This window comes from Ovis aries, chromosome 3 (genome assembly GCF_016772045.2).
Source record: "Ovis aries strain OAR_USU_Benz2616 breed Rambouillet chromosome 3, ARS-UI_Ramb_v3.0, whole genome shotgun sequence".
NCBI lineage: Eukaryota > Metazoa > Chordata > Mammalia > Artiodactyla > Bovidae > Ovis > Ovis aries.
The window spans coordinates 199983367-200006496 of record NC_056056.1 but is presented as its reverse complement, the minus strand read 5'-3'; the positions used below and the strand labels follow the sequence as shown (position 1 = coordinate 200006496).

Sequence of the window (23130 nt, the reverse complement as noted above, 5' to 3'; positions counted from 1 at the left end):
GGAATCAGGAGAGTGGTGGGAGGGGAGTTCAGGATGGGGAACACATGTAAACCCATGGCTGATTCATGTCAGTGTATGGCAAAACCCACTCAATATTGTAAAGTAATTAGCCTCCAATTAAAATCAATAATTTTTTTAAAAAAGAAATTCACACAGATTAAGAAAAAGATAATATCTCTGCTTTTTAATGTGCTATCTAGGTTGGCCATAACTTTTCTTCATTACTAGAGCAGAGTGAAAGAATTATTCAGTAGCACAGGAAGCTCAGCTTGATGCTCTGTAATGACCTAGAGGGGTGGGGGAGGGGTAAGAGGAAGGCGATAGATGTGCACACCTCGTTGATACACTTCACTGTATGGCAGAAAGGAACTCAACATTGGAAAGCAATTACTCCAATTTAAGAAAATTATTCAAGAAATGATTTCTTTAGGTTCCCAAACACCTATGTGGCACAGCTCTGTCCAATATGGTTTTTTTGTTTGTTTGTTTTGGGGGGGTTTCCTGTGGGAGGAGATGATGATGAGGCAAAGCAAAAACCTGAATGTTTATTCCTTCTAATTCCCAAATATGGAAGATAAAAAGAAGCCGAGGGAGAAAAGAAATGACCAGAACTATTGAATGGATTATCTTCACTAGGAATTGGGAAGAAATAACTCTCTGAAACTAGAAAAGGAAAAACAAACACCGCTTTCGATTATGAATCCGTCCTTCCTTCTGTTACTTCCTCTTCACCCGCAAGTGCCATCTCCCCAGTGGGATCCTTCATGAGACCAAGTCTAATATCCAATTCTTCATTGCATCATGAAGTAAAATTGTGAGGATGATATAGTAAAGATGTTTTGTTTTAATTCAATTAAATAAGCATTTATTGGCCACCCACTAGTGTTCCATGAACTGTACTCAGCTCTGAGGGCAAAGGACAGTCTAGCAAGGAGGGCATGTATAACTCATGGTCAGACCACATGAGAAATACTCCATGAATCAAGTGCTATGAAATTCCAGAGGAAGTAGTATTTCATTTGCTATGACTTTCCAGAAATGAGGGTACCCAAATATTCATAATTTTAAATATCAATAAATATTTTGTCACATAAGGGTACTCAGATCACAGGCTATTTATTACCTGTTGTTTGTGCTCTGAAGGTCTGGGTGCTCCCATCAATATTTCAAGGTCTTTGAAAACTGCTTATAAAAGTTGTAACACTCAATCATGTATCAATATCATTTATTTAAGACAATCTAAATAGTAGTTAAGGCTTTCAGCAGATACTATCCTAGCTTTAGGTAATTTAGGTCAGTTATCTTACATGTTGGTAGAAAATAATTACCCTTTAAAATACTCTTAAAATGTAATTAGCTGGAGCATAATTAGTATTATGTGTGTTTGAGTTTGCAGACTAGGAATGAATCAGAAACAAGCAAGTAATAGGTGCAATTCTTCAGATAGCTTACAACTTTGTTCAAAACTGAGTAAGAACAATGCTATAGTAGAATTTATGACACATGGCATCACTGATAGCACAAATTCACATTCCTGTTGAAAATGTCTGAAAAATGTTATTTTTAGTCTTTAAGTAAAAAACCAGTATGTCCATTCTCTGTCCATCAGCTGTCACCTTTATTTCCCAATTTTTTCCCTTCTTACTTGTAGAACCTGGAGTGTTCACCCAGTAGATATTTCTACATATTTACAAAACACTTCAGCAACTTAATACCTAGGAGCAAGAAATTATATTTCTAGAACTCAGCTTTTTTGCAAATCTGAAATATAAAGTATAGGTTGCTTCTGAAATCTAATGGAATTTTTTAAATGAATCTGAAATTTTTATCATTATCTTTTCATTTAAGGGAAAGTAATCAAACAAATTAGGCATTTTTAATAAAAATTTAATATAATAGAGGTGCCTGATATACAATAATTATTTAAAGCTCCCTAAGCTTAATCATATGTTAATCAATTCTTTAGCCCAGATAAATTTGCTTTTCTTTTTTTAATTCTCAGGAGTAAAAATGGCTTAAAGAAGAGGAAACTGACTAAGTAAGTTTTTCTTACTATTTCACTTAAAAATATTCTTCATAATGATCCTCACTTTCCAAATTGAAAAGATTGTGTGTCTTTAACAGAAGGAAGCTTAAGAAAGAGGCAAATGCATATTATGTGTTGGTGTGTTTATACGTATGGATGTCAGCGACCACCAAGAAAGTGTACCAACAGAAAACATTTCAAGAATAAGGAAAATTCTCACTGCATGAAATCTGAGGAAGAATGGGTTGTTAGGAATTATAAAAGTCTTACCGAAGGATGTCTACTCTTCTACATCTATAAAAAATATATAGTGTTTAGCTACATCAAAGTAGTACAAAAACCTTTGCCATTTTGTAGCTTCAAATGTCATGCTTATTGCAGGGGAAAGGCTTTTATTCTATTTGATGTTATAACAAATACTTGATAAATGCTGTCTCAGGAAATCTTTATAATAAATTGAAAAGGATAATTGCTTTAGCTTGCCTGTGGTTTCACTTATCTACTGAATGGTTAAGTCATAAGAATTATACTTCTGAGGGATGAAAATGAACTATCAGTTGATTTCAAGAGCCTAATTAGAGTATCACCTCTAGGCCTTTAGTTAAAAACTCTATACATAAAGAGTCAATAATTTCTATAAATAGACTTTATTCTTGATACTTGCCTGGGACAGAGTACTGGTGAATTCATTAAGGAGCCAACTAAGCCAATTTCTGTCAGTTTTATGGTATCTGTGCTAATGGAGTACATAACACAAAAGAAAAGTTAATCCAAAATATTTCTATTAAGCTTTGAGTGACATATAATGTTGTGGCACATGTAGATGACAGGATATTTTTTCCTGAATCTATTTCAAATTAATACTCATTCCATTGGCGTCTATCAAGTGAGGCAGGAGAGGCAAGATCAGCTAAAGCAGAGGAGAGGAACTGTCAGCTTGGAAGGAATGATTTGACAGAAACACTTTGTTGCCCAAAATTTTTAGATGGGTTGTTAAGTGAGGTGCAGAGGCATAGATAAGCGCAGTTAGAGGTTGGAGTCTCAGGACCGAGAGGGGACCTAAGATGGAGGCAGAGAGGAGAAGCAGGAGGTGGACTCAAGTTTGGAGTGGTGTATAGATGTGGCGGAACCTGCCCGTAAGCCAAAACCCCATGCATGTCAAGCTAACTTCCTCCTTCCCTCTTCTCATTTGCCCTCTAGCCCTCTCTCCTTCTTTACAGGTCATTTTTGAGGGACTCCCTCCATCTTTCCATTTACTTTCTCTTTATCTTTTCTCTTTCAGTCCAAATGCCCCACCATTACCACCTTCCCTCTCTCCACTTACCTTTGTTCCTCTCCTTTCTCACCTCCTCTTTCCCTCCTTGGTCTAAATCCTCCCCACCCTGATTGATTTCTGCTCCTTACCAGCTTTCTCTCTCTTCTCCTCCTCTCCCTGATGCCCGTCCTTCTACTTACTGGTCCTTCCTCTGACTTTCTTTTTCCTCCCCTTCTTGCTTTTGCTTTTTCTAATCCCATTTTCCTCCTAGTGGGATGAGAATTAGAATCATTAAGTCCAATTTTAAGGTCATCGTATTGCTCAGCGAGAATGGGGAGGGGACCCTCTCCCCCGCCCCCAAGTTAGCTGTTCTTTTAGAAGGATGGCAAGTTTGAATGAGAAAGCTTTTAACCAGGAATCCTTCTCCTTGGTTATCCTTAGCATTCTATGGCTTACTTCCCTGGTGGCTCAAATGGTAAAGCATCTGCCTACAATGTGGGAGATCTGGGTTCAGTCCCTGGATTGGGAAGATCTCCTGGAGAAGGAAACGGCAACCCACTCCAGTACTCTTGTCTGGAAAATCCGATGGACGGAGGAGCCTGGTAGGCTACAGTCCATGGGGTCACAGAGAGTCGGACATGACTGAATGACTTCACTTTCACTTTCTCTGGCTTAGTAGCCCTAAGATCTTGAATTCCTCACTTAACTGTCTCAGCCTTGGCTCTCTCTGGAGCTCCTTCTGAAAAGTGAAGTGAAAGTGTGTGTTAGTCATTCAGTCGTGTCCTACTCTTTGTGACCCCATGAACTATAGCCCACCAAGCTCCTCTGTCCATGGGATTTTCCTGGCAAGAATAATGGAGTGGGTAGCCATTCCCTCCCCCAGGGGATTTTCCCAACTGAGGGATCGAACCCACATCTCCTGCACTACAGACAGATTCTTTAGCATCTGAGCCACCAGGAAAGCCCAAGTATGAGGCTAATGTTGTCCATGTCTAACCTCAACCATCAACCAAGTAAGATAACACGTAAGCATATTTACAGTTTATAGTATGTTTTAAGGGCTTCCCTGGTGTGATTTTCACACACACACACACACACACACACACACACACACACGTACTTAAGGGTACCAGTCAGTGTTATTATTATTAAATAAAACCATTACAATTTGTGTTATCTGGGAGGCATAATACCCTTAAAATCTACTAAAATCTTAACATAAATTAATCAGAGGAGCTAATCAACAACTTTGAACAAATATCTATTATATGCTATGTATTTGCTAATAAGAAATAAGACCACAGGTGGATGACATAAGCTGAGTAAGTTGCAGCAAGACTAAGAGAAAGGCTAAGTCTGTGGACCCTGGTAAGGTGGAAAGCCTTGGGTTAGGTGACAGAGTGCTGTGTCTTGCAGAAACTCCGAGAGCAGATTGGGACAGATAAGCTCTAGAAGAGATAAGCAGCTAGAGAAAACTACAGGAAATACAACTAAATTCTTATTCCACAAAACAAAAACAGAGCGAGAACTTCTGTGGCATATGCAGAAATGTAAAGTCGGATGTGTTACTTTATTTTACTTACGAACTCTTTTGAGACTTCTGGAGATGTACAAGGTTCTGAACACAGCCCTCTCTGAGCGAGGCACTGGGAACTCCCTGGAGATGTGCTTCCAGCCTTTCTCTGGGGAGACACAATTCCCTGCCTTTGTCAAACTGTTTAAATTTACAAGTGTCTATGATTTACAAGTGTCAACCTTGCGATGTAAGTGCCCCATGATATTTCATAGATGAGCATGTTAAATCTCAGGGAAGTTAAGTAAATAAAGTAAAACTATAATTCAAACAGGTCTTCAGGCTAATCCTTTGTTTTTTTCCTATAAACTGGAGTTTTCTAGAAACAACACATATACCTGTGTGTGTATGAATATGTGTGTGTGAAATATGTTGCTGCTAAAGTAAAACTCAGTGGAAAATCTAGAGATTTTTCCTATCTCAAGGAAGTTAAGTATATAGGGCTCTCTTTTTTAATTATAATATATAAGGGTTGGTAATTTTAACCCTAAAAAAATGAGTGCTAACCTGTGAGAAATAAAACAGCTATTTTCTACAAGGAAATTGTTCATGTTTGAGAAGTAAGGCATTAAACATTGTATGACACCTATCAGCAGGACTTTTAAAATGTACTTTTCTTTGTGTTTGACAAAGCCCGGTTCAACTGGATGACTTTGATGCCTACATCAAGGACATGGCCAAAGACTCTGACTATAAATTTTCTCTTCAGTTTGAGGTGAGTAGATAAAGTATTTCCTGCCCTCTGGGGGCATTGGAACTGGCAGACTTGTACCTGCATCAATCCTCTGCTCACTGGGCAATGCTGAGTGTGATTCATAAAGGGCAGAATGATCACTGGGCTCAGGGTTGTCTAGGGTGCTGGTTCAGAGCGAAGGGTGTCATCCCTTGGTAGGTCAGTGTTTGGGTGGCACAAACGAAGGAAAGGAGAGAATAGATGTAGGCACTGGGGTGAACAAACATGGTAACAGGAGACGTTTTTCATGGTAACACTGAAAACCAGGGGATGGAAAGTGAGGGGGAAGCAAACTGAGGATTGAGAGTCAGAGCAATTTCTCTTTCAGGGAGTTTTTACTGTGTCTCTCATGTCATTTAGGCCACAGTAAGTGTGGATGGTGGATGAATTGGACTGGAGCCCCTTGTCTCCTGAGCATAAAAGAGCCTGGTGTTTCTTATAACCTTGGGAGATTTGGCAGTCTATTGGACATGCAAGGTTTTGTTTGCTTTTCTTGGAGAAACTGGAGAGAGATACACATGCTTTGTGTAGAAGAAGAACAAAATTAGCGACATCTACTTTTTCTGAAGCACACTTTTTTCTTTGAATCCAAGAATGTGTGTCAGAGTAGATGGAAATGAGTCTAGGATCACTGTAGTGTGATCCTAGATCACAGGGTACAGGGGTACAGCTGGTCCCCAGGTTTTCTTCTCACATATTTCACAGCTCAGAACACAGTCTGGAGCCTTCTACAGCAAGGCTCAGGTGACTCGTGATTCACAGAGACCAAAAAGACAGGAAAGATAAAGTGATTTCTAAATTGTGTCATTTTTTTTTAAAGCCTTTTAGGCTTTTTTTCCTGTGAGACACTAGGCTGGTGAATAAAGCTGCCTTCTCCTCATTATCCATATTCATTTCTTCTTTCCCCACATCAGTCAAGAATAGCTTTGTTCTGCAAGAAGCAGCAGGAGTCCTGGTGTGGATATTCATCCCAACAGGTGATTTAAGGATGAGAAGTGTCCATACATTATCAAATACAAAGCCCCCAACTATCACCTGTGTCTTGAGAAATGTCGCATAAAGCCTGACTGAGTTATCCATTGTATGCAGGTGGCATATGAAATTATAAATGATACACCAGATGCTCAAAGAACAGAAACCCAATTTGAAGTGGAGATCTACGGGAGGATTGGGGGCTTCCGTGGTGACTTAGTGGTAAAGAATCCACTCGCCAATGGAGGAAACTCAGGTTCAATTTCTGAGTTAGGAAGATCCCCTGGAGAAGGAAATGGCAACCCACTCCCAATATTCTTGCCTGGGAAATCCCATGGACAGAGGAGCCTGGTATGGGGCCACAAAAGAGTCAGACATGGGGCATGGGGCATGGGGCCACAAAAGAGTCAGACATGACTTAGCAGCTAAACAACAACAAAATGGGAAGATGGTATTTCAGAAAGGCATACCAATGAAAGAAGGAGGCTTTTTATAAGAAAACATAGGGCTAAACCCAGAAGAAAATAATATCTAAATAATTCTCATCATGGTGATGAAATTGATTGGGTTAGCCAAAAAGTTCATTTGGATTTTTCCATGTCAGCTTACGGACAAATCCAAATGAACTTTTTGGTCAATACAATATGGTATAGGTACACTTTCAACTTTGTTGAAACCTCAGTCATTTAATTCCTATTAGGTGACTTGATCTCACTGGCACAACCAGGGTCATTGCCTTTGCTGGCAGGCAGATTTCAGTACTTTGCTGAAGTACTCTCAGTTCATGCCGTCAAACCCCAGTGTAATTATTACTGGGCTTCTGAATTGCTTCACTCGTTTTTAAAAAAAATTCAGAGAATCATTTTCCAGTAAAAAGAAAATTTTTTTTTTCCAGACAGAAAAAAATTCTGTGAATGACAGAAACACAATTCAAACTGGTTTAGACCAAACATAATGGGAACTTGTTCAATGAAAGCTAAGATCTCTTATATAATCAAAGGGAGGATTGAGTGGCTATACCAGGAGGGGAGCAGGGAAGCAGCTGAGACTCAGGAATGGCTAAAATCAGGGGCCAGATAACCCCTCTTTAGAGAAATAGAAATTTCTCATTTCTACTTCTCTCTCTGCCTTGGCCTCACTTTCTCTGGCCCAGTCCAACCTCTTTCTCATAGTGGATTATGGAACCACCGACAGCCTCAGAGTGTTGCTGAAAGTGGAATCGCTCAAAAATCACTAAAGAGGCCAGATGGTTGGAAAGGCAAGTTTGCTTTATTTTGGATGCCTGTCCAAAGGCCAACTCTCCCCACAGACGACCAGTGGGCAAGAGCTTTTATAGACGGAAGGAGGGAGCTACACTCAGAAACAGGAGTCAGCTCTGACAGTCACCTTGAAACTGGTCATCAGTGGTCTGACTAGCATCGTCTTGGTTGTTTTAGGTACAGTTAATCTTCAGGTTCAGGGTCTATTCATTTCTGTTTCTTTGAGGCCAATTCTCAAAATTGTGGCAGCTTATGTCATGGCTACAGTCTAGTCATCATACAGTTAACTTCTTCCACCTGGTGGGGGTTTCAGTATCTATGAAACAGCTCACAGGACATGGTTCAGGATATCATCTATAGCCCTTGAGAATATTATCTATAGCCCTTTAGTTCTTCCTTGAGAAGGAACTAAAAGTCCTTGACTATACTTAATGACTATTATCAATTATTATTATTTGGTTTCCTTTGACTGTTTCCTTTCTGCATGTTCTCACTTCTCTGATTAAACTTATTCTTAGGCTAAAGTTTTCCACAGACAAAAGGCAGGCAGAGGACATAAGGAGAAAGGACCTTAGAGTCCTGCTCCATTTCAAGAGTATCACACCTACGGTTTCCAGGAGTTGTTGGCTCTCCTTCTTTTTCATTGTTTGAAAAATAGCAGGGAGGATTCTGACTGGCTGGCATGGGTCATGGTGTCTGTTCACACTGTCTGTAGCCAGGGAGGGCAGAATCACAGAAGAACAGGAATTCTTACTGGAACCACGTGGCTAAACCAGAGAGAGAGTGCATTATTCCCAAAATTGTTATGTTGAATTATGTTCAGTTTAAAAAACAGCAACCCACTCCAGTATTTTTGCCTGGAGAATCCCATGGACAGAGGAGCCTGGAAGGCTATAGTCCATGGGGTCGCAGGGAGCTGGACATGACTGAGTGACTGTCGCTCAGTTTAAAATCTAAACTGTTGCTGTGCATGCTTGCATCAGTCGTGTCTGACTCTTTGTGACCCCAGGGACTGTAACCCACCAGGTTCCTCTGTCCTTGGGATTCTCTAGGCAAGCACACTAGAGTGGGTATCTATTCCCTTCTCCAGAGGATCTTCCTGACTCAAAGATTGAGAACCTGGGTCTCCTTAATTGCAGGCAGATTCTGCATTGCTCAGATTACTGTTTGAGCCACCAGGGAAGCCCATACACACATATGTAATATATGTTAAATTAATTATATTATTACAGAATCATATATTGTATGATTACTATACTGTTGTATTTTATAGTTATTGTAAGTATACTATATATGATGTTATCCTATATATGATCATATAATAGAAATAGATGATAGATAGATAAATACAGAGATGAATGGAAGGATTTATTTGAAGAAATTGGTTCACACAATTGTGGAAGCCGGCCAGTCTTGAAATCTGTAAGGGGTCTAGGGATAAGATGCTGCTGCTCCCCAAGTCCAAAGGCAATCTAGAAATAGAAATTCTCCTTTGTCGGGGGTCATTGATCTTTTTTCTGAGACCTTCAACTAAGTGGATAAGATCCACTTGTTTTATAGAGATTAATCTACTTTCTCAAGTCTACTGATTTAAATGTTAATTGCAACTAAAAAATACCTTCACCCAACATCTAGACTGATGTTTAACCAAGCAGCTTGGTGCTACAGTGTAGCCGTTAACGCATAGAATCAGCCATCACACCATGACTTGGAGACATGTTTAATGTTTTTATTTATTATTAATCTTTTTTGCATATCCCTTTGTTCTTAAAACATTATTGGTAAAATATGTAATTTATTTGGTGCCAAGTTCTGATATTGTATCTCTGCTCTGGTGAGAAAATACAGATTACTCTCTAGAAGTCCGTTTTCAATCACAGGCTCAGATGGTAGGTTTTGTACTAACATTTGCTTAAGCAGTGACCCAGTGGTCTGACTCATTTCTTTTTTCGTTTGACAACCTTCCAGGAGTTGACATGGAAAAGGCAATGGCAACCCACTCCAGTACTCTTGTCTGGAAAATCTCATGGACCGAGGAGCCTAGTAGGCTGCAGTCCATGGGGTCATGAAGAGTCGATCATGACTGAGGAAGTTCACTTTCATTTTTCACTTTCATGCATTGGAGAAAGAAATGGCAACCCACTCCAGTGTTCTTGCCTGGAGAATCCCAGGGACAGCGGAGCCTGGTGGGCTGCCGTCTATGGGGTTGCACAGAATCGGACACGACTGAAGTGACTTAGCAGCAGCAGCAGCAGGAGTTGACAACCTTTAGCTCCACCCCACCCCCACATCCTCAGGTTCAGAGTCAGGAACCTCATCTGTTTTCAAAGGCCCATTGTGCATCCATACTTGATTTCAGGGTGCACATCAAACCTTTCACATGGCAGCCCTCAAATTTTCCAGAACTTGATCATTAATGGAGGCTTAAGAATGAAAAATGTTTCTTGCTCTAATGGGACCTCAAGAGCATTTGTTGTTGTTGTGTAGTTCAGTCTTTAAGTCATGTCCAACACTGCGACTCCATGGACTGCAGCACACCCAGCTCCTCTGTCCTCTGCAGGCTCCTGGAGTTTGCTCAGATTCAGGTCTACTGAGTTCAGGAGCATGTAGAGATGGCTGAATCAATTAGACTAGCTAAAGTCAGTATCTGTATAGTTATTTGTTCCATTTATGTGAATACTTATTCACTTTGTATTAATATTCATATTCATATTCATTCAAAGTGACAAAAGATACTTTGTCAAATGTATTCACTTTGACACTGACCTTGAAAGATCATGCTCATGTTGAGAAATTACATCATTTATAAGCATCATGCAAATTGAAACTACTGTCTGGGTTTACATGTATTACCAGCACAACTGTAAGTCATACATAAAGCTACATGTGTGTGTGCTCAGTTGCCAAGTCATGTGCCACTCTTTGTGACCTTGTGGAAATGTAGCCCACCAGGTTCCTCTATCCATGGGATTTCCCAGGCAAGAATACTGGAGTCAGGTTGCCATTTCCTTCTCTAGCCGATCTACCCGACTCAGGGATGGAACCTGCGTCTCCTGCGTTGCAAACAGATTCTTTACCGCTGAGCCACCTGGGAAGGCCAACATGAAGCTACACTAGTTGCTAATTTGCATTTTCTGAACAAATTCCCTTTTTAACTTTATATATGATTTTGAATATGCTGGAAAGATTGATTATCCTTCTGATGAAAACATACATCATTTCTTAAGGAGGTTTGAGATCCAGGGGTTAGATTCAATTCCTCATTTCCTGTGTCTCACGTTGAAAACATTTTGAAGATCCAGACTTTAGAGCTCGGAATTGGAGAGCCCATAAGACATGGCACATATTGTTCATTTTGCCATTAATTTCTGTGCTTTGTGTTTGATTTGGATTCTAGGGAGAGCCCTCACCACCTTTGCTCAGAAATGTGGCTGTAAAGGTCAAAACAAAACTATACCACTTGCCATATGGTTCACAGGAGATGACCTTTGATTTCTTGTTATTTGTAGCTATTTTTACTTGCTTCATTCCAGTTCCCTGGAGATCTACCTGCAGCATTGCTGAAGTAAATCAACTCAGATCTTCAACAGTCTTATACCAGGTGTCTTACTTTGTTCCCAGACCTGATTTTTCTCTGCTCTTCCTCCTTGCCTCAGTTTGATCTCAGCTTCCAAATGCCGGTACTAGTAATTTGTCCAGTGATTGGAGTATTTCCCTTAAATCCCATCCTAGAATCCAGGGCCCTGCTGGCTGCTGCTAGACTTTCCTGAGGCTGACGTTGTTCTTTCCTGGTCTTCCATCGTGTCCAAGTTTCCCATTCTTCCTTCAGAGTACCTGTTAAAGTTTGACTCATATTGTCCAAAAGATATGTTTGAACCCTAATCACTCATTCCTCAGACTGTGACCTTACTTGGAAATAGAGTTATTGCAGATGTAATTAAAATGAATGAGTTCATACCGGAGTAGGATAGGCTCTTAATCCAATATGTCTGGTGTCCTTATGGAAAGACAGAAGACATGGAGACAGAGAAGAAGACCATGTGGCAAAGGCAGAGGCTGAACTTGGAATCATGCACTTGCAGGTAGGGGAGCCAAGGATCGCCAGCAAACCTTCAGAAGCTAGGAAGAGGCAAGGAAGGATGCCCCTGTCGGTTCAAGAGGACACATGTGCCTGCTGGCACCCTGATTTGGGCTTCCTGGCCTTCTTTATTATTAGATGAGAAATTCCTGTTATTTTTAAGCCACCCAGCTTGTGGCACTTTGTTATGACAGCCCTAGGGAACTAATACAGAACCTCACCAGATACCTTGTTCTAAGTCCTTTCTTCTCCCTTTGGGTTTACCTGAAAAGTAACCAGTCATTGCCCAGTCCCACAGGACCTTTCACTTGCCATAGATGGAACCTCTCATGTCAGCACCACAGGCCGCATTGTTTCTCCTGGCTTGTCTTGTAGTCTAGTCAGCTAGCTCATCGGACTCTAAGGTCCAACCTTATCCCAAAGCAAACAAGTGCTGCTTAGCTGCTGACATTGTTATAGACTCTAAAGCCAGAATGCAACTTGTGCTCTTCTCAGAAGATGGGGGTCCGTGTTACAGACTGAAGCTGCCCCCACTTCTCAAAGTCATATGTTGAAGTCCAAGCCCCAGTGTGATGGTATTCGGAGATGGAGCCTTTGGGAGATAGTTAGGGTTAGATAAGATCATGGGGGTGGAGCCCTCATGATGGGATTAATTCCCTTGTATTAATAAGAAGAGAAACCAGAGACCTTGCTCTCTCTTCCTCCCAATGCCCACCATGTACTCACAAACAAGAGATCGTGTGAGCACACAGCCAAGATGGTGGCCACTTACAGACAAAGGGAAGCCTCACAATGGAACCTACTTTGAAGTGAAAGTGAAAATGTTAGTCACTTACATTTAGTCACTTAAGTTAGACTTACTGTACATTATATATATATATATATATATATATATATATATATATATATATATACACACACATACATACGCACCTATATATGAGTGTGTGTTAGTTGCTCAGTAGTGTCTGACTCTTTGCAATCTCATGGACTGTAACCCGTGAGGTTCCTCTGTCTATGGGATTCTCCAGTAAGACTATTGGAGTGAGTAGCCATTCCCTTCTCCATGGGATCTTCCTGACCCGGGGATCAAACCCAGGAAGCCACAGTGCAGATAGGTTTGAGCCACTTTATCATTTGAGCCACTAGGGAAGGCCTGAAACCTACCTTGCCAGTACCGTATTCTTGGACACCTTAGCTTCCAGAACTATGACAAGTGCATTTCTGTTCCAGCTGTTCAGCCTGTGCTGTTTTCTTATGGCAACCCAACCTGACAAATACAGGGCATGTGTTTGTGCTCTGATTTTCAAGACTGTATGCTTCAAACACAGCCAACACAACACAGACTGCCACTGGCTTCAGTCACTCTGTTAGTTTTCTAGGGGGCTGCCACAACAAATTACCATAATCTTATTACTTCAAACAATAAAAATGTACTTTCTCACAGTTCTAGAGGCCAGATGTCTAAAATTAAAGTGCTAGCAAGGCCGTGCTCCCTCCGAAGCCTCAAGGGGAGTATCTCTCTTTGTCTCTTCCAGCTTCTGGTGGACCCAGGCATCTTTGGCTTGTAGCTATATAGCTCTAATCAATGCCTTCATCCTCACATGGCTCTCTTCTTCTCTCTTTTATCTTATTTTGTTTTATTTTACTCTATTTTATTTAATGTTGGACATTGCCTCCATCTTTTTTTTTTTTTTCCTTGATCATGCCAAATGGCATGTGGGACTTTACTTCTTCGACCAGGGATTGAACCCACATCCCCTGCATTAGAAGCCTGGAGTCTTAACCACTGGACTGCCAAGAAAGTCCCTCCTGGGGACTTTTATAAGGACACTTACCATTAGCTTCAGAACCCATCCAGATCATACAGAATGATCTTATCTTGTGATTCTTAATTACAGCTGCAAAGACTCTTTCTTAACAAGGTTCCAACTTGGACATATCTTTGGAGGGATCAGATTTAGCCCATGGTAGATGACTGAGTAACCTAGGGAAAAAACCCACAATGATAAATTACATTAGAAACAATACTGGCAAAAGAAAATTCAAAAATGATGTATGTGGGTTTCAGGCTATCACCTCATACTTTGCATTCATGAAGATTTAAGCCACTGAACTTTCCATCTGGCTGGAAAGAAAATAACTGCAAAGCTACTGGGCTAGAAACTTAGTATTTAATTCCCTACCTAGTGACAGCCTAAATTACAAAAGATTGCAAGGCATTTTGTGTACCCTTGCCTTCCCTGCTTTGCTGCAATTTAACTTTGGCAATTTACATTTACAGTGTTCAGCCAATTAAACGTCTCTTATCAACTTAAGGCATTTATAGCGGGAAGGCAACACACAATTAAAGTTCTATCAGCTAGTCAGCTCCCATATGTGCTCTAGTGCTGACTGTCAATCTGTTTCCACAGTTTCTTTTCATACCGGAGGCCTTTTCCTGTGGTTGATCAGTCTGTCTGCAAAGTGAGGGCTTAGCGGAGAGAGTTGTACAGTTAGCACAAATGGCAAAGGAGGGAGAAATAATGGAGCCAGACAAAGCAAAACAAAGAATCCTAGCAGAAGCATTTCACAGTCATGATCAATAAGTATTGCACTGATGTTTACTAAGCTCAATCATTCCATATGATAGCCACCATATATCAGGGAGGTATGGAAAAACTATTAATCTTATCTGATACATAATTAAACTAATAACACGTTACAGAGAATTAAACAATGACAGAACTAGCTAACCTACTTTTTCAAGACCCTACAGTTTATAAGGGCTTCCCAGGTGGCTCAGTGGTAAAGAATCAGTCTGCCAATGCAGGAGACACAGATTCAATCTCTGGGTCAGGAAGATCCCCTGGCAGAGGAAAAAGGCAATCCACTCCAGCATTCTTGCCTGGAAAATCCCGTGGATAGAGGAGCCTGGCAGGCTCCATGGGGTCACAAAGAGTTGGACATAACTGGGCATACGTGCACACACTTTATCAGTGTTCCACCAAAATAAGCCAGGTATTTACATAAATAAATAAATTTATTTATATAACTTTATTTAAATGAAATAGATCAAAATGTAGACAGTTTTATCTATAGACACTCCCCAAAGGAGGTATGTTTCCAAAATATTTTAAGCAAAGGAAGCATCATTTAAGTAAGCTTAGAGCTGCCAAAAGGAGGTAACCCAAAAATAACACTGGTTAGGTTGAAGTTTGCTGAAAATAAGTTTTGGTTCTTATAAGAATATTATCAGTCTTTGACAATCCTTTTTAAAATGGAGAAAAAAGCAGTTATAAAGGAAAAGTGACAAACTTCTGTTTGATGGCATTTGGCAAGCAAGGGTTTTGACTGAGATAGGAAGAACATCCAAAAGTGTAAATTGAAGATCAAAGTCAGCACTGTTGGTCTTGAGATTGACTTCGACTTGGGCCAAGAGCTTGACATTTTGTGAGCTTGAAAAGCGAAAAATGATAAAAAAAAAGAAAAAAAAAAGAAAAAGAAAAGAAAATCAAAGGAAGAGAGAAATCTGGATAATCAAGTCAGTTCATTCATGCTGTCTACAGCTTGCTTTCCAATTTCATTTAGCACACAGCCTAAGCTGCCGACAAACTTCTTTGTGGATGCAGCAGGATTCCCAAGAACTGGGTGTTTCCAATATTTGCTTTGCATGAGCACTTGAATCAAGATACTAAAGGCACACACACACACACACACACACACACACACACACACACACACACACACAGTTTCCCTGTTCAATCTCTCAAAACATGATCAAATGTCTCCAGCTCTTCTCAAAAGTCTTTCAAAGGTGCTCCAAAATTCCTTTCCCTGAAAAGTATACCTCCAGCTTCTGATTCTTTGAAGGAATAATTGGGAGGAATCATGAAGAGTAGCATCCCATGCAGGCTCAGTCGCTTCAGTTGTGTCCAGTCTTTGTGACCCAATGGACTATAGCCCGCCAGGCTCCTCTGACTATGTGACCCTCCAGGTGAGAATACTGGAGTGAGTTGTCATGGCCTCTTCCAGAGAGTCTTCCCAATCCAGGGATTAACTTGTATCTCCTGCATCTCCTGCATTGTAGGCAGAATCTTTACCACTGAGCCCCTAGGGAAGCCCCAGCATCCCATATAAGTAAATAAAATTTTGAGCAAGTGGTGTCTATACTTCTTCACTTAATAGTCTTTTAGAAAAATGCATACTACCTAAGTAACCCCATTTTGTAGTTGGTTACATAGACATATGGTTACATAATATTGCCTTCAGATTTGTACGTGGTCTGCTGCACTGGTTATGCACTGCACAACTCTAGGGAGCACCATTCTTGTAGACCACAGCATAACAGATGCCTCTGGGGAAATTCAGGTAGTCTGACTCCAACCCCTTGTTTCCTTCCACAGATAACTTAGCAGCTCAGAAACCCCCTTTTCCAGTAATGTAGACTTTCTGAGGTATGTTGGTTGTCGGTTTATATAAAAATTGCTGTAAATGCAGTTTCTGATAATAGAATTTATAATAGTCCTGATACACACAAGCAAATATTTGAATGTTTCTATTTTCATGGAAGGGTTCGCCCACCCACTACTGCTCCATCCTTATTTTGCAGTTTCATTACCAGATTTCTTTGTTGCTGTTCAGTCGCTCAGTTATGTCTGACTCTTTGTGACCCCATGGACTGCAGCACTCCAGGCTTCCCTGACCTTCACCATCTCCCAGAGCTTGCTCAAACTCACATCCATTGAGCTGGTGATGCCATCCACCCATCTCATCCTCTGTCATCTCCTTCTTCTCCTGCCTTGAATCTTTCCCAGCATCAGGATCTTTTCTAGTGAGTCGGCTCTTCACGTTAGGTGGCCAAAGATTTGGAGCTTCAGCTTCAGCATCAGTCCTTCCAATGAATACTCAGGATTGATTTCCTTTAGGTTGGGCTGGTTGGATCTCCTTGCAGTCCAAGGGACTCTCAAGAGTCTTCTCCAACACCACAGTTCAAAAGCATCAGTTCCTTGGAGCTCAGCCTTCTTTATGGTCCAACTGTCACATCCATACATGACTACTGGGAAAACCATAGCTTTGACTATATGGGCCTGTTTTTGGCAAAGAAATGCCTCTGCATTTTAATACACTGTCCAGGTTTATCATAGCTTTTCTTCCAAGGAGCAAGAGTCTTTAAATTTCATAGCTGCAGTTATCATCTGCAGTGATTTTGGAGCCCAAGAAAATAAAGTCTGTCACTGTTTCCATTGTTTCCCCATCTGTTTGCCATGAAGTGATGGGACTGGATCCCATGATCTTAGTTTTCTGAATGTTGAGTTTTAAGCCAGCTTGTTCACTCTCCTCTTTCACTTTCATCAGGAGGCTCTTTAGTTCCTCTTCACTTACTTTCTTCTGTAAGGGTGGTGTGTTCTGCATATCTGAGGTTATTGATATTTCTCCCAGCAATCTTGATTGCAGCCTGTGCTTCATCCAGCCCAGCGTTTCTCACGATGTACTCTGCATGTAATTTAAGTAAACAGGTTGACAATATACAGCCTTGACTTACTCCTTTCTCAATTTGGAACCAGTCTGTTGTTCCACATCTGGTTCTAACTGTTTCTTCTTGACCTCCATACAGGTTTCTCAAGAGGCAGGTCAGGTGGTCTGGTATTCCCATCTCTTTAAGAATTTCCACAGTTTGTTGTGATCCACCTAGTTAAAGGCTTTAGCACAGTCAATGGAGCAGAAGTAGATGTTTTTCTGGAATTCTCTTACTCTTTCTATGATCCAACAGATCTTAGAACAGACAGACTTCTAGTGACTTGTCAATCTTGTAACATGGAGAGTGTTCTATACTTTTTGTTCCTCACTCTCTCCTTTATTACACTTTCTTGAAAGTTCATTGCTTATAGGAGAAATACCTACAATTTCTCATAGAATATGAAATATTTTTGCAAGCTGCATAAATTTCAAGTTTCCTGTATCTCCTGAAAACTCTGAAACACATCTGTTTTCAACTCTTCCACACCCTGAGAGTGTACACTCAATTTTTACCTTCTCTCGGGGATCACCTACCTATCCAAGGTATTTATGTATTACATTAGTTAGCCACCACTGCAGTAAAACTACGTAAGAAATGACCTCAAAGTCTCGGTGACCTACAACACTTATTTTTCTCACTCGTGACTGGGGCTGGGGAACAGCTGAGATGGTTCTGCTTCAGGCTGTGAGTCAGGGTCAGGTCTGTTCCATGTGGCTTCTCATCCTGGGATCAGCAGTTTCTCTGGGCACATTCTTTTCCACCATATGGCAGAAGCCCAAGCAAGCAAATCAAGCTGAGCAAACACATTTAAAGCTTCAGATTGGACATGAGTTCCACCCAACTTCATTGGCCCAAAGCAAGGTGACAGCAGTAGAATGGAGAAGTACACTCTGTTTCAAAAGGGAGCCAAAAGAAAAGTGAAAGTGTTAGTCACTCAGCTGTGTCTGCTCTCTGTGACCCCATGGACTACAACCCACCAGACTCCTCTGTCCATGGGATTCTCCAGCAAGAATACTGGAGTGGGGTGCCATTTCCTCTTTCAGGGGGTATTCCAGATCCAGGAATGAAACCTGGGTCTCCTGCATTGCAGGCAGATTCTCTACCATCTGAGCCACCAGGGAAACCCCTGCAACGTCATAAGGCAAAGGGGTGTGATCACCGTGGTAGTTCTATTAGAGGCAGGAAGTGAAAAATAATCCACTATGAGCAGTGAACCAGTGTGGACAATAATCCAGTTCCACAAGAGTGGGATTGCTGGATCATGTGGTTACTCTGCTTTTAGTTTTTAAGGAAACTCTATACTGTACAACATACTGGCTACACTTTTCCACTCTAACTTTTAATATTTTTCTTCTTATTCTTTGCAAATGACTTCTATCAAATAATCCCTCTGATGGAATCTTAAATGTTTTCTGTCATTTACAGGAATTGAAGTTGATTGGACTGGATATTCCACACTTTGCTGCAGACCTTCCACTGAACCGATGTAAAAATCGTTACACAAACATCCTACCATGTAAGACGGTCAATAATGCTGATCCCGCTCTTGTCTTCCAAAGGCTGAAGGGCTGTTATGGCAGATGAATCAGTTCCACCAACCTCTAGCCAGGCCAGGAATGATCTGTATCCTCAAGGCCATGTCAGCAATTGCCTTGATTGCATTGGTGCTTTGATATCATTAGATCTTGTTGTGTGTAGGAAGATTTAATCATCATGCTTTTAAACGAATTGTATCTGAACAGAAAAAACTGACACTTTGACCCTTTGGAGATCAAAACATCTTAGCCAAATAAGGGATAAGATAAATTGTGCTCATAACCTATTTTCAGTCAATTCATTGACAGTTCAGTTCAGTTCAGTTCAGTCACTCAGTCATGTCTGACTTTCTGCCAGGCCTCCCTGTCCATCACCAACTCCCGGAGTTCATTCAGACTCAGGTCCATCAAGTCAGTGATGCCATCCAGCCATCTCATCCTCTGTCGTCCCCTTCTTCTCCTGCCCCCAATCCCTCTCAGCATCAGAGTCTTTTCCAATGGAAGGGGGCAAATAGAAAGGAAATGCAAGGTGTGAAAAAGGCTCTTTATTACTTCTGGCAAGGTCTGCTGTTCCTTATTATTTTGCAGTAAAAGCAACATTCAAAGAAAAAGTGACACAAAGTACTTAATAGGACCATTAAAACACATTCTAATATAAATTTAACATTCTATTCTGCTACACTCTAGTGGGGGCTGGGAACGAAGGGAAAAGTGCAAACCTTTACAAAGAACCTTCATGAGGGTTTTTGACAAAATTAGGTAGGATTAATATTATTATGAGCTTCCCTGGTGGCTCAGTGGTAAAGAATCTGCCTGCAATGCAGGAGGTACAGGAGCTGCAGGTTTGATCCCGGGGTCAGGAAGATTCCCTGGAAGAGGGTATGGCAACCCACTCCAGTATTCTTGCCTGGAGAATCCCATGGACAGAGGAGCCTGGAAGGCTGCATAGTCCATAGGGTTACGCAGAGAATCAGGCAAGACTGAAGCAACTTAGCACAGCACAGCACGATATTATCATATAACACTTTACATCTGTATGCATTTCAGGATTTATTATCTTCATTTGAAGTCCATTTACAATAAGCCCATCAACACCATCTTCTTTTCTCTAGGCTTCCCAAAGGTAGTGAATTCTCTGGATATCCCTGAAAGTGAAAGTGAAAGTTGCTCAGTCATGTCCGACTCTTTGCTACTCCATGGACTGTGGAATTCCCCAGGCCAGAATACTGGAGTGGGTAGCCTTTCCCTTCTCCAGGGCATCTTCCCAACCCAGGAACCAAACCCCGGTCTCCTGCATTGTGGGTGGGTTCTTTACCAGCTGAGCCACAAGGGAAGCCCAGAATACTGGAGTGGGTAGCCTATCCCTTCTCCGGTGGATCTTCCCAACCCAGGAATCAAACTGGGGTCCTCTGCATTACAGGCAGATTCTTTACCAACAGAGCTATCAGGGAAGACTTGAGTGAAATGGAAATCCTAGGTTTCGGTTACATTCGATAGCCTTTACACAACCCACCAGATATTTTAGTTCCTGTACATATTCTCCACAATTCCCTGCAAAATCTAGAGACCGCTCTTTTAAGAACAGGAGGGCTGGTGGGGAGGACATAGTGGTTGGGAGATATTTATATATTTATTTAAACAAGAAACTAAGGTTGAGATATGGCTAAAATATAAAGCTAAAATAAACTTTATCTACCTACCCTATCACTGACCAATTTAACTTGATTTGGGGTACAAATATTGAGTACAGAATTGTCTTGACAAGTCTTCATTACACTCTGAATGTTTTTCTTTTTTCCTCTTTTGTTTTTTATTTGTTAATCCCAAGCTCCTAATTTATTCCCCATCCCCCCCCCCCGACTCATTTCCCCTTTGGTAACCATAAACTTATTTTCTATATCTATTTCTGTGTTATAAATAAGTTCATAGGCATCTTTTCTTTTAGATTCTACATAGAAGTGATATGTGATGTTTGTCTTTTTTTGTCTGACTTACTTCATTTAGTGTGGTCATCTCTCGTCCATCTAAGTTGCTGCAAATGGAATTATTTCATTCTCTTTTCTGCCTGAGTGACATTCCATTGTGTATGTTCGCCACATCTTCTTTCTCCATCCATCTGTTGATAGCCACTGAGGTTGTCTCCATGTCTTGGCTACTTGTTAGTGCTGCACTGAACATTAGGGTACAAGCATCTTTTCAAATTAAACTTTTCATCTTTTCCAGATATATGCCCAGGATGGGATTGCTGGATCATATAGTTACTCTATGTTTAGTTTTTAAGGACCCTCCATACTATTCTTCATAGTAACTGCACCTTTCTGCTGTGACGTTTAATATTTTTCTCCTTCTTCTTTACAGATGACTTTAGCCGAGTGAGATTGATCTCCATGAATGAAGAGGAAGGTGCAGACTACATCAATGCTAATTACATTCCTGTAAGTGAAAAAAAAAAAAGTTATTAAATCAGGCCTCCAAAAACAAACAAACAAACAAAACCAGGCATCCAAATTCTACCCCAGCCAGAGGAAGACTATTACAGCTGCAGAGATGAGTCGAACAGTTCAACAGAGAGTCATTCTTCACCAAGCACTTCAACTGTAAAGAACAGTTTCCATTATTCCATTTTAGAATGAAGAATGGTGGGGAGAGGGGGAGCCCAGAGAATAATAATATTCAAATATCTTTGAAAATGACTAGTGAAAGTGAAAGTAGATAATTATACTAAAGATCTACTTTCCTATGCTTAAATTTCAGTGTCAGCGCCAACCTGTGCTTTTAAAATGTGTCTGTATAGACACGTGGTTGTTATTGTAGAAAGGTGTGGGTGTGATTTTGTAACTTCCCAAGAAAAATGTTTAAAATCACACGGATTTGTGCAGTTAGCTACTATGACTATCTCTTTAACAGAAAAAAAGAGGAGAAAATATAATATAGGTGTATGATCCCTCACCAGGTTTATCCCCAGTAAATTCTCAGTCGCTTCTCATTTGTGTGGAACAGCAACTGGTGTTGATTTAAGGCTTTCCTGGTGGCTCAGATGGTAAAGAATCTGCCTGCAATGCAGGAGACCTGGGTTTGATCCCTGGGTCAGGAAGATCCCCTGGAGAAGGGAATGGCTACCCACTCCAGTATTCTTGCCCAGAGAATTCCACAAACAGAGGAGCCTAGTGGGCTACAGTCCTTGAGGTTGCAAAGAGTTGGACATGACTGAGTTTCACTTTAGCTCCTTAAGAGACAACTTTGTCTTTGTCTTCCAGGGGTACAATTCACCCCAGGAGTACATTGCCACACAGGGGCCACTGCCTGAAACCAGGAATGACTTTTGGAAGATGGTCCTGCAACAGAAGTCCCAGATTATCGTCATGCTCACTCAATGTAATGAGAAGAGGAGGGTAAGTACTTTCAATCCTTTGAAAGTAAAGAATTCAGTCTCACTTAGCAGTAAAACCTGCACCAGCCACTGCCAAGGAATGTGCTCACTGTGGGGGGGGAAGGGAAGCTTAGAAGGGAGGGGACATATGTGTACCTGTGACTGATTCACGTTGCTTTATGGCTGAAGCCAATACCATATTCTAAAGCAATTATCCTCCACTTAAAATTTTTAAAAAAGTGTGGGTATAATTATATAGGCTTCCCAAGAAAAATATTTAAAATCATATGGGTTTATGCAGTTAGTTACTATGATGGCCCCTTTGATGGAAAAAAAGGAGAAAACATTACATAAGTGTATGTTCCCCTTGCTTCATTCTTTATCCTCACAGTAATCCTATACGATTCTTCAGAGGCGAGTCATTTGCTTTCTCTAAATGATCACTGACTGTTTCTTCCCCAGCCTGTTGGTCTTAAAAGGTTATGCTATTGCCCCCTCAGGTGAAATGTGATCATTACTGGCCATTCACAGAAGAGCCCATAGCTTATGGTGACATCACAGTGGAGATGATGTCGGAGGAAGAGCAGGACGACTGGGCTTGTAGACATTTCCGGATCAACTACGTAAGTCACAAACCAGGGCTTCAGGGGCCATCCCCACGCTGAGGGAATCCCCAGGCTCAGGAAGCCCATTCTCCTTCATGGGAGATTGTGAGTGCTTTAGACTTGGCGACACTGCTTCCTCCAAGAGAAAAATGCCACATACAATGTGCTTGTTTCCCATCTCCTGGAGGGTGATGTGGATAGAACGCCTGGTCCAGACAGCCAGA

The 23130-nt window shown here is 41.0% G+C and overlaps 1 protein-coding gene across 4 annotated transcripts in view; it reads left to right on the top strand.

Annotated features, from left to right (window-relative positions):
* The window catches only part of PTPRO (protein tyrosine phosphatase receptor type O), a 268043-nt gene that overhangs the window by 224155 nt on the left and 20758 nt on the right, over positions 1–23130 (top strand). For all 4 annotated transcript variants that reach the window (XM_060413365.1, XM_027967840.3, XM_042247492.2 and 1 more), the window contains 6 exons: positions 2003–2038; positions 5488–5569; positions 18822–18912; positions 21290–21366; positions 22189–22323; positions 22802–22924. In XM_060413365.1, the coding sequence (XP_060269348.1) occupies positions 2003–2038; positions 5488–5569; positions 18822–18912; positions 21290–21366; positions 22189–22323; positions 22802–22924 (544 nt within the window). The remainder of the gene's footprint in view (positions 1–2002; positions 2039–5487; positions 5570–18821; positions 18913–21289; positions 21367–22188; positions 22324–22801; positions 22925–23130) is intronic.